We start from the raw sequence: 13262 nt of genomic DNA, 5'->3' as shown, positions 1-13262 counted from the left end.
GAAAATTATGATAGTTAAAATGTTAGCTATGCTTAATCACACCTTTCAGAAGCAGTTGCAAATCTGTGTTATAAAGGGCTGCACACTGAGGAAAATCAACATGGATACAAACACATACAGTAAAATTTACATGTGGCACAGAATATATCCCTTAGCCATGCTTTCCAACCACTGACATGACATCAAATGAGTTAGACCTTGACTCAGACTGTTCCTCATCTGCTGTAAATGACTGACAATCATCTACTTTTCTCAAGGTGAAAAATTAACCTTAGCCAACATAGAGAGGCTGTGCATAAATGAAAACTTGGGTCTTACAGTGACCACCCAAGTAATCCTATGAGTCATATTTTTTTAATTCCACCCCATATCCCAAAAATTATTATAGCTCATGATCCATTGACTCCATGTATAAACATGGAGTTTCCTGCAAGGAAAAGTACCTTTCACTGTTTCTGATAAACCAAAAAATAAAAAGAGCACAAATGCATAGAAATGCTGATACATAATACACTGTTAATGTGAGTGCCATAGCTGTGTAGGCATAATGTTTTATTAATTTTAACATTCTGAGAAAAATATGTTTCTTCAGATTTCTTACATTGTATTATAACCTAGTAGCCCACAGTGCTGCAGATAGAGGGAAGACACGCAAACAGATATCAGCTACATCAGGCCACTAAAGTATGTTCACAAAAGCTCGAAAAGTAAATGTGGGTAAACATGCTTGCAGAGCCGTGGTGTGGTCGAGAGAGGGCGTCGCTGACACGCCTGCTAAACCCAAATGAGTTTTATTTTCTAAACTTTGACCGGAAGTGCCTTAGCATTACGCCTGGCCTCACAATTAGTGTTATATGCCAGTTTTTGTGTCATGACGTTAGCTCCGAGTTGCGTTTACAAACTCCATAATGCGGCGTTACATTCGTGCACTGCTGCTGTGCATGGTGTTTGCCGTGTTTTCGGGCTTGTATGTTTACAGTAAGCTGTTTTACTCGGACGCACCGGGCGGTGGAAACGGAGCAAGGAGGGTTTTGATCCCACCTAGAGTGGTCGGAGCCAGTCGAGGGGCCGTGGACAAAACCGGGCCCCAAAACACGCACTGGTACAATAGGTAAGGGTGGATATTTAGGTGTTTTTTTGCTGCTTTAACCGCGTACAACTGGAAATAGATACATTTCACATGTTAGGCACGGACTCGGTGGTGGATATCTGCCCTTTGCGGCACTAGTGATGTGTAGGAATGTGACTGACGAAGTACACTTCATTCAGCCATAACTTTCTGTGGGTGAGGGCAGAAATGACGCCAGACATGGACAGGTGTGCGCAGGCCTCCTGCTAGTAATTACTGATTTAATACACTACGTCATTAAAGTTTACAGCAACAGTCTCCCATAGGCCAAACAAGCCCCACATTTTGGCAAATTTTAATTGTAAATTTGATAGGAAAAACAACATGACCATCCATCATGTGTGATTAAGTGTTTGATGAATGATGCAGTTGGGTACCCATCTTTGTGTTTCACCCCTGACTCCGCCAAATTCAAAGATTTGAGAAGGGTAGATGGTAGGAGTTGCAAACAAAAGTTCAAAGGATGAGACACAGGTCACTGTTAGTGTGGATGTAGGTTGGATCCATAGGAGGAAAGAATTTCCATAGGGTACACTACCACTAAGTTTAGCAGGTTCTCCATGAATAGATCGACTTATGAAAATGTCAGGAAAAAAAGAAAAAATCCCTGAAGTTGCTTCTTTTGTCTGACTGAACGTCCAGATCATAAAACTGAGTTTACGATGACATAAGAAATGGAAAAAAAATTGGACTTCAGCTGTGGTTTAAATCAGGACAAAAGGAGGTCGGTCACAGAGCAAAATTCTGATCTGAGTAAATCATGACAGAAAATGTACTCTGGTAAATGCATAGTAAAAAAAAGTTTTAGCTTCTGGAAGGTTGAACAGTGCGACCAGTTTCCCAGTTTTTGGGACAGATTCAAGGATGTGTCTGTGGTGGAAATCTTTGTGAGCTGGAGAAAAAGACAGTCACCAGGAGTTCAGATGTCTTAGGCAGAAGTATTTATTGTAAGCTTAGCGCCAAGGAGAAAATGATGAGCATTACACAGTCAGCATGTGAATCAGAGTAATGCCACACCAATTTCTGCAAGATGTCTTGTCTGACAGCGGGTATATATTCCCAGGTATCACATGGTTGCAACACCTTACCGCACCTTACTCTAAATAAGGCTAAACTATGGTTGAAAACATTCATGTGTGAAGATGCTATTGAACACCAAAATCTGCCTCGTCACACGTTCCTACCTAATTAATGTTACATGTGTCTCGTCCTTGCACCTACTTAGCTCGTCCTTGAAACTAGATTTGAACAATATTTCCTAAGTTTATGCCTTCATTCTACTTCCTTATCTATAAGACTTTGGGTACCCCAGCTATGGAGGATAGTTGTGGTTCCATCTAGATACAAACGGTCATAATAGAAGCTTAACAGTGAAACATTGAAGGTTGTTCTGGCCTGAACTCTCAGAGTGTGAGTGAGGCGTAGGAAAACAAGAGGAACGCTGGAGGTGAAGAAAATCTCCTTCACCGTGTCAGCCACCCATATTTTGCTATATGTACAGTGACTGGTATAATGCTGAAGTTAAACATTCTCTGGTAGCTTGAATTTTTTATTTTTTTTTTTTAAATTCATTCTCATGCTTCCTTTGGTTTAAAGGGTCATAATAAAGAGAGACTGACACCCACACCACTGCACCTTTTGTCAAAATGCATAGCTGTCCTCTGCAGCATTACAAGTTCATCATTTTACTCAGAGTGCCATGGAATTCTCTTTATTTAAAAAGATCTTAACAGGCTTCCTACAGCAAAAAAAAAAAAAAAAAAAAAAAAAAAAAAGCATGACTCAGAAAATTTTACATCACTTATTATAGGATCTGTTTGGCTCTCCATCCTCTCAGGTACATCATGCGTCAGCGAGGTCAGCTGGAGGCTGGTGGTGGTGGCAGCGTTCAGAGCAGACCTGTGCCTCCCATGCACCTGGCTGTGGTGGCCTGTGGGGAGAGGCTGGAGGAGACTCTCACCATGATCAAGTCTGCTGTACTTTTCAGCATCAAACGCCTCTGCCTGCACATCTTTGCTGAGGATCAACTACATGCTAGCTTCATGGACGCTGTGAGTAGGAAGTATTTGGAGTATTTAAGTCTGAAATCTGATCTGCAAATTGCTTGCTGCTGAATAGCCCTGAGTTTGTGTTGACCATGCCCCGTATTGTATTATTATATCCTTGGTAGCAATTAATGTGTTCTTTGTTCCAGCTGGAGTCGTGGCCTGGCTTTATTCACTCTAGATTCAACTACACACTCTACTCCATCAGCTTCCCCAGTGAGAACGCAGCCGAGTGGAAGAAACTCTTCAAACCCTGCGCTTCTCAAAGGCTTTTTTTACCTGTGAGTTTCATATAGACCAGAGAGGAAATGCTTACTTGATTAGGTCTTTTCAATTATTCAATTTGTTTATTCATTTTTAAACTACAAATCAAGGCCTGGATTAGAAAATGTTACAATCATCCAATACGATTGGGATTGGATGAAATGTACTGTTTCCAGATTACTGAACTTCACCCTTATATGGAGGATGTGTAATATTCTGTTACTTTGAGTTAATTCCCTTTGTAAAACCTGAGTAGAACATACCAATAGTAGCCACCATTCAACACAATGAGAGCTTATTTCCATATTTTAAGTTTTCTGTCTTGTGTCTTTTTCTATCTATGCAGCTAATCCTAAAGGACATTGACTCGATTGTGTATGTCGACTCAGACATCCTCTTCCTGCAGCCCGTAGACCAACTGTGGGCATTCCTGTCTCGCTTTAATTCCTCTCAGCTGGCAGCCATGGCCCCTGAGCACGAGGAGCCCCGCATTGCCTGGTACAGCCGCTTTGCCCGCCACCCCTTCTACGGCAAGACAGGCATCAATTCAGGGGTCATGCTCATGAACATGACGAGGATGAGGAACATGTTCTTTAAGGTAGGGCTAAACGGTGAAGACACATCTCTAGTTGCTGATGTTTGGTTTAGTGTATTAGTGTACCACCTCTATTGGCCACAAGATGTCCTCCTCCTGCTGCAGTTGTACGTGCACCAAGGCTCCTGTTGCAAAGTGAAGCCCCCAACACTTAAACACTATAATATCTGCACACTGTAAAGAAAGTGTTACTTGACTGTTATTAATATTTATGTGTGCTGACAGAATGACATGACGTCTGTGGGGTTGCGTTGGGAGGAGCTGTTGATGCCTCTACTCCAGAAATACAAACTCAACATAACCTGGGGGGACCAGGATCTTCTCAATATAATTTTCCATCACAACCCTGGTAAGAAGCCCAAACAAAACACTGAGCCCCAGATTGAAAAATTAAAGAGGAATTACTATTGATAGTTCAGATATATGCTTTAATGCTTGACATCTGCATATGATACTTGTGAAAGTCTGCTGCATGCCTGCTGTGTTGCACTGATTCATTAATGCAAGTGTTTGTGTGCATTTCCATTCCCAGAGACGTTACTGGAGTTTCCGTGCCAGTGGAACTATCGTCCAGATCATTGTATCTATGGCAGTAACTGTGCTTCAGCTGAGGAGGATGGCATCTACATACTGCATGGAAACAGAGGGGTTTACCACGACCACAAGCAGCCTGCCTTCAGAGCTGTTTACGAGGCCATACGAAAGGTGGGCATGCCTTGGGGTGTTTGTGTTAGTGAAGCTTTGAGTGCGCTGTACCCATATTTACTCCCAGTGAATTCAACATGCGTTATAAACCTCTAATTTTCTCCTGAACATTTGTCCATGTTCAGCCAGGATATGGATTGGACAGAGCAGAAATGAATCACCGTTCATAAAACTGCACTTCCATTACTAACTTTTTATAGTTTGTTTTTCCATTTTTTGCTTGTGCAAAGCTTTTGATATTCTTGCATTTCTTGGCAGCTTGTTATTTTTTGTTTTTATTATTGAGACTAAGTGAAGGGATGTGAAGCATGTCTGATCAAATTTAATAACCAAAAATGTCAATAATCTGAAATTTTAACTGGGGAAAAAAAAGGCAGTTTTAGTGTCTGCCCCTCTGAATTTAAAGCTTCAAAAGGCTTTGTTCCTGACTTTTATGTTCAACAACCCACAGCAATTATACAGGCAGATATTGATGATAGAAGGGGGAAGATTAATATTACAGTCCATCACAAGTAGAGGGTGTAACTCTTTTGACTGGAAATGCTTTCTTGTTACGACTCCACTTTATTGCATCATCATTTTCCTTTCCTCACAAGTAAGGTCGGTAAGGTTCCTTTATGTTTTTCCTATAACCGCCATCCTACTTAAAAAAGGGACTGAAAGAAGCGATTGCACCCAGTTAATGTCTCTTGGGTACATGAAGGTTAAACAAAGTATGTTGAGCCTTTTCAAAGTGTTGAAGGTGTAATTTAGTGCAACATCTGATGGGAGACAACCTTTTATAACCCCAGTGACACTCCTGCTCTCCTCCATTGCCCTGTTTTTTTTACCGTCCTAGATGAGATTTTGGATTGGCGCTGACCCTTAAGAACTTAAGTGTTGGGGACATCAGATCGTCTACACTGAAACACACAAAACTCCACCAAGGGCAGAAGGCTGGAGTGAGCTCTAATTTCCCCCATGAGGATCTTTATGTGTTGTTTACCAGCAGTGTAATGATATTGACGACAGGAGTGGCATTTGCTTAATGAAGCTATGAATGTTCGCCGTCTCATTGCTTTCCTATTAAACTATTGACCATAGATCAGGGCGATAGCTGATCCATACCTTTTTCTATGGCCTGCAGTTAAGACTGTGGCTTTATACGACAGGATCAATTCTGGATGTCGACACATGTACCTGCACTGAACATGCTGGCAGCTTGAAAGCCTGAAACCCCAACACAAAGGCCATAACATGCATGACAACACATTATTTTCAATAGTATATGTAGGTATTGATACTTTAATAGATATGTGATTAAGTCTGGTTTGCCAAGAGGATGGAGGAGTATAGATTGATCCTGTGAGCGTTTAATCTTACTGGACAGACAATTTCATCCTTTTCAGCTTGTTCATCTGCAGCAGAACCTCAGGCTATCTGTGTAGGGTTTTCAAAGGACAGGACTACACTGGAAGCTCAGTAAAAGTGTGAGGGCTTAGAAAACTGGCACAGAATAGAGGGCTCAATTGCAAACTCATACGACAAAAATAAAATAGCAAAGAAGTCTACTTTGTGTTCTTTTACTCAATTTTCTTAAACTGTTCTTCATCTAATATGAAAGTGTGCATAAGCACAACACTTCCACAGAAAGCAGACAAAATGAAAAGGTCACACAGGGAGGCATAATGAAATAAGAAGTTTCAGAAAAGCTGAGGCAACAGTCTGGCAAAATGGAGACTACTGCTTAAAGTGCAAACATATACTGGGGCTGATTGCTAATGTGGAGCAGGTGTGTAGTCAGGTGAACCCGTCAGGTGAGGACTTTGAGGCAGGAAACACTAAGGAGTAAGTGATTGAGTATGAAAGGCTGCAAGGGCTCAAAATTGTATAAAGAAGAATGGGACAGCACTTCGTAACATATCACATTACTTTGAAGAGGCTAAAACGTGTTGCATGCAAGTGTGGATTTACAAAACTTATGTATTCTTAACAAATAATCAATGTAGCTTTAAAATTAGTCTACTTTTGTCAAGCAGACGATGTCCCTAATAAAGTGGTGACTAATGAAAATCAGTGTCCATGCCCTGTATCCTCCTGAAAAGAAAGTGGAATAGAATCAGCAGTGCTCCTCCCTGTCTTTCTGCCTGTCTGTGTCTCAAGCAGACCACAGCAGTCTGTCCGTCATAAAGCATCTCCTCCCTCTCTGAACTGCAAAAAGCTGAGCCCAGGAAGCAGCAGTTAAATTTTACAGCTGATGGTACATTTAGAGTTAGAGTCTGCACACCAACAGCGCCCCATCAGCCCCACAAAATCAATACACCAACTGTAAATGCAACTTTATGACCAGTGGGTGGGGGTGTGTGTGTGTGTGTGTGTGTGTGTGTGCGCGCGCAAGCACGTGCTCATAAAAACACCATTCTCTTTGTGACCCAATATCAGGGTCCCAACTGCAAGCAAATGAGCTGGCATAAAAAATGGTAATTCCCCTTTGATTTCCTCTGAGCATTGTAAAGGCTCCTTCATTATTGGGAAGACATGAAATTTCTTCTGTAATCCCCAGTTATCACTGGACGGTAAGCCTATAGCATAAAACTGAATCCAACAACAACATGGACTGCTTTTATGTTTTGCCTGACTGACCGATCAGATTAGATTTAGAACCCCATCTGAATTCAGCATGCCTTGCGGATTTAGTTTTTAATTTATCCAGGGAACGATATCTTCCAAGCCCAAATGCTGCCCAGAGCACCACTTTGCTTACTTACTGAGGGAGTCTGATCAATTCCACTGAGACAGTAGGGGGTTGAGAGCAGTCCTGAAGGGACTTCTGACACTAGTTTGAGATTTGAACTGCTCATTGTAAGTTTCCAGGCATACTCTTACTACCTTTGGGCTACTACCACTCACATTTTTCAGCTTTCCTAAGACTCAGGGAGCTATAGCGTACAAATCATCTTACTTGGAAACATGAGTCTGGATAGATACACAAAGTCTACCTCATACCATATGAGGGTACCTTTTATATTCAGCATGACACCTTGTTTTAGTACAAGTGTCCATTCTGTACTGTCAAAAGACCCTTATTTGCATTTTACTAAATGTCTCAATATATAAGATATTTTCATTTAAATTTAGTATATTTGGTTTTAATATACTTAGATAAAATGGATAAAACTGCTATTTAGGCTCATCATTCTTCACTCAACAGCCCATAATGACAAAGTGAAAACATGTTTTTAGATATTTTTGCAAATTTATTAAAAAACAACAACTGAAATCTGCAATTGACAAAATAAATCAGACCTTTTTTGTGGCACTCCAAATTGTGGTCAGGTGCATCCTGTTTCCTTTAATTATCCTTGAGAGGTGGTAAAAACACCCATTACGAATTGAACTTGTTGGCCATAGATTGGGAGGGCACACACCTGCTAATATTCCACAATTTGCACTACACGTCAGGACAAAAACCAAGCCATGAAGTCCAAGCAACTCTCTGTAGACATCCGTGATATGATTGTGTCATAGATCAGAGCAAGGGTATAAAATTGTCTCTAAAGCTTTGAGTGTTCCCAGAAGCACAGTGACCTCAGTAATTGTAAAATGGAAGATTTTCTGATCTGATAACACAAAAATTTAACCCTTTGGGCAGAACTCGAAACACTCAGACCTGGCATTGACATAGCTCAGACCACATTCGGTCTGAGCTACTGGGGCACATATGGCCACGTTAGCATTCTTTTTAGGATGCAGAGGTCCTCTGTGTAAACAGAACTACATACTCTTCATTCATATTCTTTCAGTTGGTTATCAAATCGCGTAAGCTGGTCTGAAAAAAGCCCATAGAGATATATTGCGAGTGCATCAAACATTCTGGTTGATTTGGTTTGTCCTGAAGGCACCAATGAATAGACCCAGTCTGTATTGGTTTGATTTCTTCTTTCAACTTCTGGCACATTTGGAATGGGAAGCACATAGCTGCCCCCCACTAGTCACCGTCTTGTTTGGGTTTTTGCAAACAAAAATTATGGATTTGTTTGTTTGTTTGTTTGTTTGTTTGTTTGTTTGTTTGTTTGTTTGTTACAGCAAGTAATTGAGATTCCATCACAAGTGCTCACTCAAGACACATGGAGACAATTCCAAGGTGTGAACTGACAAGATGTCCACTTGTGATTGGATCACCCAAGGCGTATTTTACTGCCTGGCTAATGCCATCCCAACAGTGAATCATGGTGGTGGCAGCATCATGACATGGGGGTGCTTCTTACCGGCAAGACAGATGAATGCAGCCAAATACAGTGAGGTCCTTGAACAATGCATTATCCTTTACCTTACAGCACAAGAATACATCCAAGGCACCAAGTGTCTAGCAGCTGAGTGGCACAGCCAAAGCCCAGACCTAACCCCATAGAATATCTGTGGAGAGCCCTGGAGATGGCAGATGTGTTCAAGAACAACATTTTTAAAAAATGTATTTTTGAAATGTTGGTTTCATGGCGTGCTGCATCAAAATCCTTTTTGTAATTTGTTTACCCTCCTGGTAAGCACAACACACGGAGCAGTAAATGGCCAATTCAAATCTGCTTTTGTCATCAGTGGGAGCCTGTTAGTTCAGCCATGCAGAGGAACCACAGACATTAGTGGAACAAAGTCATGCAACTTGTAGATGAAGGTCACAGAACCAAAATCTGTGTGTACAAAGTGTTGTTTAGTGTTGCTTGCACCAGAAAAGTCTCAGCAGCAAGAATGACTACTACTGCAGTGTCCTGGAGCAAGATGGTAATCACTCACTCATCTGCTTGCAGTGGTGTGGTAAGCATTCAAATCATTCACTTAAGAAACTGAAACCCTCATTCAGTTTATTAAACACATGGTTTTGAGAGTCCAGGCAGAGTCTTACCAACTGGAGGCCATTTATATTGTGGAGAAGAAAAAGACAATAGAACGTCAGAGAAAAAGGTGCTTCTCCAGGATGAGGATTTCCTGCTGCAACAGAAAAAAGCTTTTCCTTTCAGAACCAGAGGGAGAAGAGCTGTCCACTAAGCACCAATTAACCCTCTCTCAGTTAGACGGATGTTAAGTTTGCATCACGTGCATAATTAAATCAAAAAAATAAAGACATCTGAGAAACAATGTATCATCTGTAGAGTTTTATTCTTTAGGGAAGTAGATATGATTCGCACTACAGTTAACAACCAGTAAAGCAGAGACAGACTGTTGTAGACAAAATTCAGCTGCTGTATTTGATCCACAGTGTTTTTATAGTTCATTTACGAATGTATGTGTGCTTTCACCATCTTGATGCTTTAGACTAACAGCAACCATCTGAGCAATTTTGAAAACAAGTCATCACATCAAATCTAACCAACGAATTGTTTTGTCGTTCCAGTACTCATTTGGCGCAGACTCAGTGACTTCTTTGTTGGACCCTCTAGAAGAGGAACTGTTGAAGACAACACATACTTATTGTGGTAAATCCCACGCACTCTTCACGAAGAAACTGGCACACAGCCTGGCAAATATCAACAGGAAGTCTCCCCATGGACGGTGACAAAAGGAAGACGGAATAGAGGCCAATGGGATTTCTACAAGCTCAGCTACCAAGATAAGGAACACTGCTTATTGTGGCTAACGATTCATACTTGCTGTTTTTTCAGCAAGACATTGAATTCTTAACTTCTGATCTTACAAGCAGACTGAAGCTCGTCTGCTTTGGACGGCAGGGTTTTTTGACTGAGATACAAAAAAGGTCACCACTAAAGCTTGGTCAAAAGTTGGTAACTGGAATGAGTTTTGATTACTTTGGTGAACAGTAGCTTAATGCCCACTGGAGAGATTTCTGTCCAAATGTTCCACAAATTTTAACAGAATTTCAAGAAAATCAGCAAAAGAAAATGAGACTTCATGTGTTTCCATCCATTACCATTATGCAAATATGAGGTGTTGGTTCGTCAGTAGAAAATAGATGTTGGCAGATTTGTTACCAGATTTGATGTTCACGTCCGCCACCGTTTTTTGTCTCTTAAATGCTGCAGAAGCTCTAGTGAACATTTAAGCCACAAGCTTCATGTATGTCATGATTTATTTGCTAAGTTTGTTTCAATTGCACTTTGTCACATTTTCCACTTCACTCAAGCATAAAGTGTTTTTTGTGTTTTTTTGTTTTTTTTAATTATTTTTTTGTGGGTTTTTTTTGGCAATATATTGACATTTTTTCAGTGCTAATTGACGGTTTTTCATGTGCTAATTGAAAATTCAGTTGGAGTTGTGTGAGACTGAGACCAGTAACTGTTCACCTCTAGTCTGAAGTCTATTGTAAATGTAGTGAGGGCCACCTGTAGCAAAATATTAAATTTAGTCACACTGAAATTTGCTACAAATGTATACATAGATTTTTTTAGGTTTTTTTTCTTGGTGTTTTTGTGACAACATTTTTGTATTTTAGTGACAACTAGAGATTTTATTTAAACCAAAAAGCATCTCATGTCTTCCTCATAATAATTTGCTTCCTTCAGAGCCTTTAGCTACTAACTGAAGGTGCAAGAGATCTATAAAGGTTAGGAAGAGCTACTCTTGACTTTCCATATTGGAGAATTTATTAAACCTTGTGAAACACTCTTATTAAAAGAGACGAACCATATTAGAACTGGACAACAGGTTTTCTGCTGGGCCTGTTTTTGAGATGGATGTGCTGGACCACTTTTTCAGCCCTCAGAAACCACTCAGCAACATGGAAGAACAGTCATTTAAGAGATTGACAGTGAACTGATATTTTTATTATTTCAGTACGAAGTGCTTATGCAAATAAATTCCGGGATTGCTCTTCATTTATTTCTACAGTAGCATGGGTGGAGCATGTGAAACCTCCATCAGAGAACTTGTTTGCCTGTGTAAACATTTGGTCTGTTCTTTTGTTATCTTATGTTACAGGTTACCTTGACCTATGGGGGGAAAAAAAGGAAAGGTCAATTTTAATGTGGTACAATGTCCATCTGTTTTTGTGATGACAGGTTACATGTTTGTTTTTGTTTCTTTGAAGTTAACATGCATGTTTGACAAGCATTGCTGGATAATATGATACTGTCTACTCCTTTTTAAAAGGATGTGTTGTGTCAATGTAGACACGCAGACATGATAAAAAATTCTGATAGCTGACATAATTAAGCATACAAAAGGAAGAAAAATGCTATTACTCTATTGAACATGTGAATAAGCTACAAGTTCTCTCCTGATGCCAAAGTATTTGTTTTATTACTTTAATTATGGTTTTTGAACCAGTGAATGTATCTTGAACACTAAGGGTTGAAATGTTGTAAATAAATGTTATAACTGTGTTTACAGTATGTTGGTATGGTTGTAAAGTAAGGATATCCTCTGTGACATTATTATGTTCCCTTTTTTTTATATGTCACTGTTAAAAATGAAATTGCAGTGTCTTTTTTTTCTACAATAAAGATCATTTCAGTTTTGTAAAATATGCACAGCATTGTGTTATATTTTACCACCAGAGGGTAGCATTTTTTCATATGTCCACTAGTGCTTTTTTTGAGATATGAGTATCGAAAGTGTGAAAAATATGAGTATTTGTTTTGAGGAAGGGAGAGTGACAGTTATCATCAACAAAGTATTATAGGAAAACCTCATTCAAATAAACCAAAAACTAAGCAATTTATGAATTTGGAATAAATATTACTGCCTTAATTTTCACATTATTTACTTTTGAGATGTTGTAACAGGGGACTTACACAGGCTTGGATCAGACATACAAATACAAATCTAATTAGAATTTTCTCTTTTTACCAATATAAGGCATCTTTGTTAGTTAATTCTTAAATGATCTAAGTTGAAGAAGATTGATGTTATGTTTCTACCGCCTCCTTGGGCAGATCAATGGACTTGCCAATAATCTATGACCAGGCCACCTGAGATGCAGCACCATCTCTGCTTCAGCTTAGGGTGCTCATAAAGTATAAGTGATGGACCAATAACGCTGCCATGTAGATGCCTGTCTGTGACGCTGTATGGCTCTGACTACAGGGAATGAGTTTATACTTATTCCCATTAGGTGGGGGGATACAACCATCTGTTTATGGCTCTGGAGCTAGTTTGATTTATTGGACTAGAAGTATCCTTCATTCATCACTATATATCGTTATGAGATCTTATCAATTACCTTTATTGACCTGTGTGCTTAAATGCAACATGTATCAGACCAGGTCCCCAAGGAAAGAGAGACAATGGCTTGAATTGAGCACCATGTTGAAAAATTCAATATCATCCATCCACCATGGTTTAATTTTCCTGAAACTACATGTTTTATGCTGTAATAAATAACTCTGATTTTATTTCTTTTGTGCCATCACAGCCGGAAAAGGAAACTACTTAAAATAAATATGTGACCTCCAGCATTTAGAGTGGGTCAGAGTGGAAGATGAGGGGAAAATGGAGACATCACAGACTAATTAATTATACTTCTGTGTGAGTGTCTGTTTTTGATGGACAAAAAGAAAAAAAAATCCAGGTAAGGTTGGCCATTTTGTCCATT

The 13262-nt window shown here is 39.8% G+C and overlaps 1 protein-coding gene across 2 annotated transcripts; it reads left to right on the top strand.

Moving 5' to 3' along the window:
* Positions 1 to 822: 822 nt before the first annotated feature.
* On the top strand, positions 823 to 12194 carry LOC139635243 (glucoside xylosyltransferase 1-like). 2 transcript variants are annotated; one of them, XM_071502364.1, is made up of 7 exons: positions 823 to 1111; positions 2967 to 3180; positions 3324 to 3455; positions 3785 to 4036; positions 4259 to 4382; positions 4566 to 4738; positions 5577 to 5756. In XM_071502364.1, the coding sequence occupies exons 1-7, from the start codon at positions 909 to 911 to the stop codon at positions 5604 to 5606; spliced, it is 1128 nt and encodes a 375-aa protein (XP_071358465.1). In that variant the 5' UTR covers positions 823 to 908; the 3' UTR covers positions 5607 to 5756. The 2 variants fall into 2 exon arrangements, with proteins under 2 accessions (XP_071358465.1, XP_071358464.1); XM_071502363.1 differs by lacking the exon at positions 5577 to 5756 and adding an exon at positions 10107 to 12194 and having other exon boundaries at positions 824 to 1111.
* Positions 12195 to 13262: the final 1068 nt, after the last annotated feature.

The sequence above is a fragment of the Trachinotus anak genome, unplaced genomic scaffold (genome assembly GCF_046630095.1).
Source record: "Trachinotus anak isolate AG129_WGS33_773 ecotype Australia unplaced genomic scaffold, CSIRO_AGI_Tana_v1 ptg000018l, whole genome shotgun sequence".
In the NCBI taxonomy this organism is placed as follows: domain Eukaryota; kingdom Metazoa; phylum Chordata; class Actinopteri; order Carangiformes; family Carangidae; genus Trachinotus; species Trachinotus anak.
The sequence above is the reverse complement of the archived record's forward strand: the minus strand, read 5'-3'. Positions and strand labels throughout refer to the sequence as shown.

Bases quoted from the DNA above. Each gene is read 5' to 3' on its own strand.
- LOC139635243 (XM_071502363.1), top strand. From the start codon at position 909: ATGCGGCGTTACATTCGTGCACTGCTGCTGTGCATGGTGTTTGCCGTG. The intron at 3,181-3,323 runs GTGAGTAGGAAG...TCTTTGTTCCAG, and splicing joins ATGCTAGCTTCATGGACGCT to CTGGAGTCGTGGCCTGGCTT. The intron at 3,456-3,784 runs GTGAGTTTCATA...CTATCTATGCAG, and splicing joins CTCAAAGGCTTTTTTTACCT to CTAATCCTAAAGGACATTGA.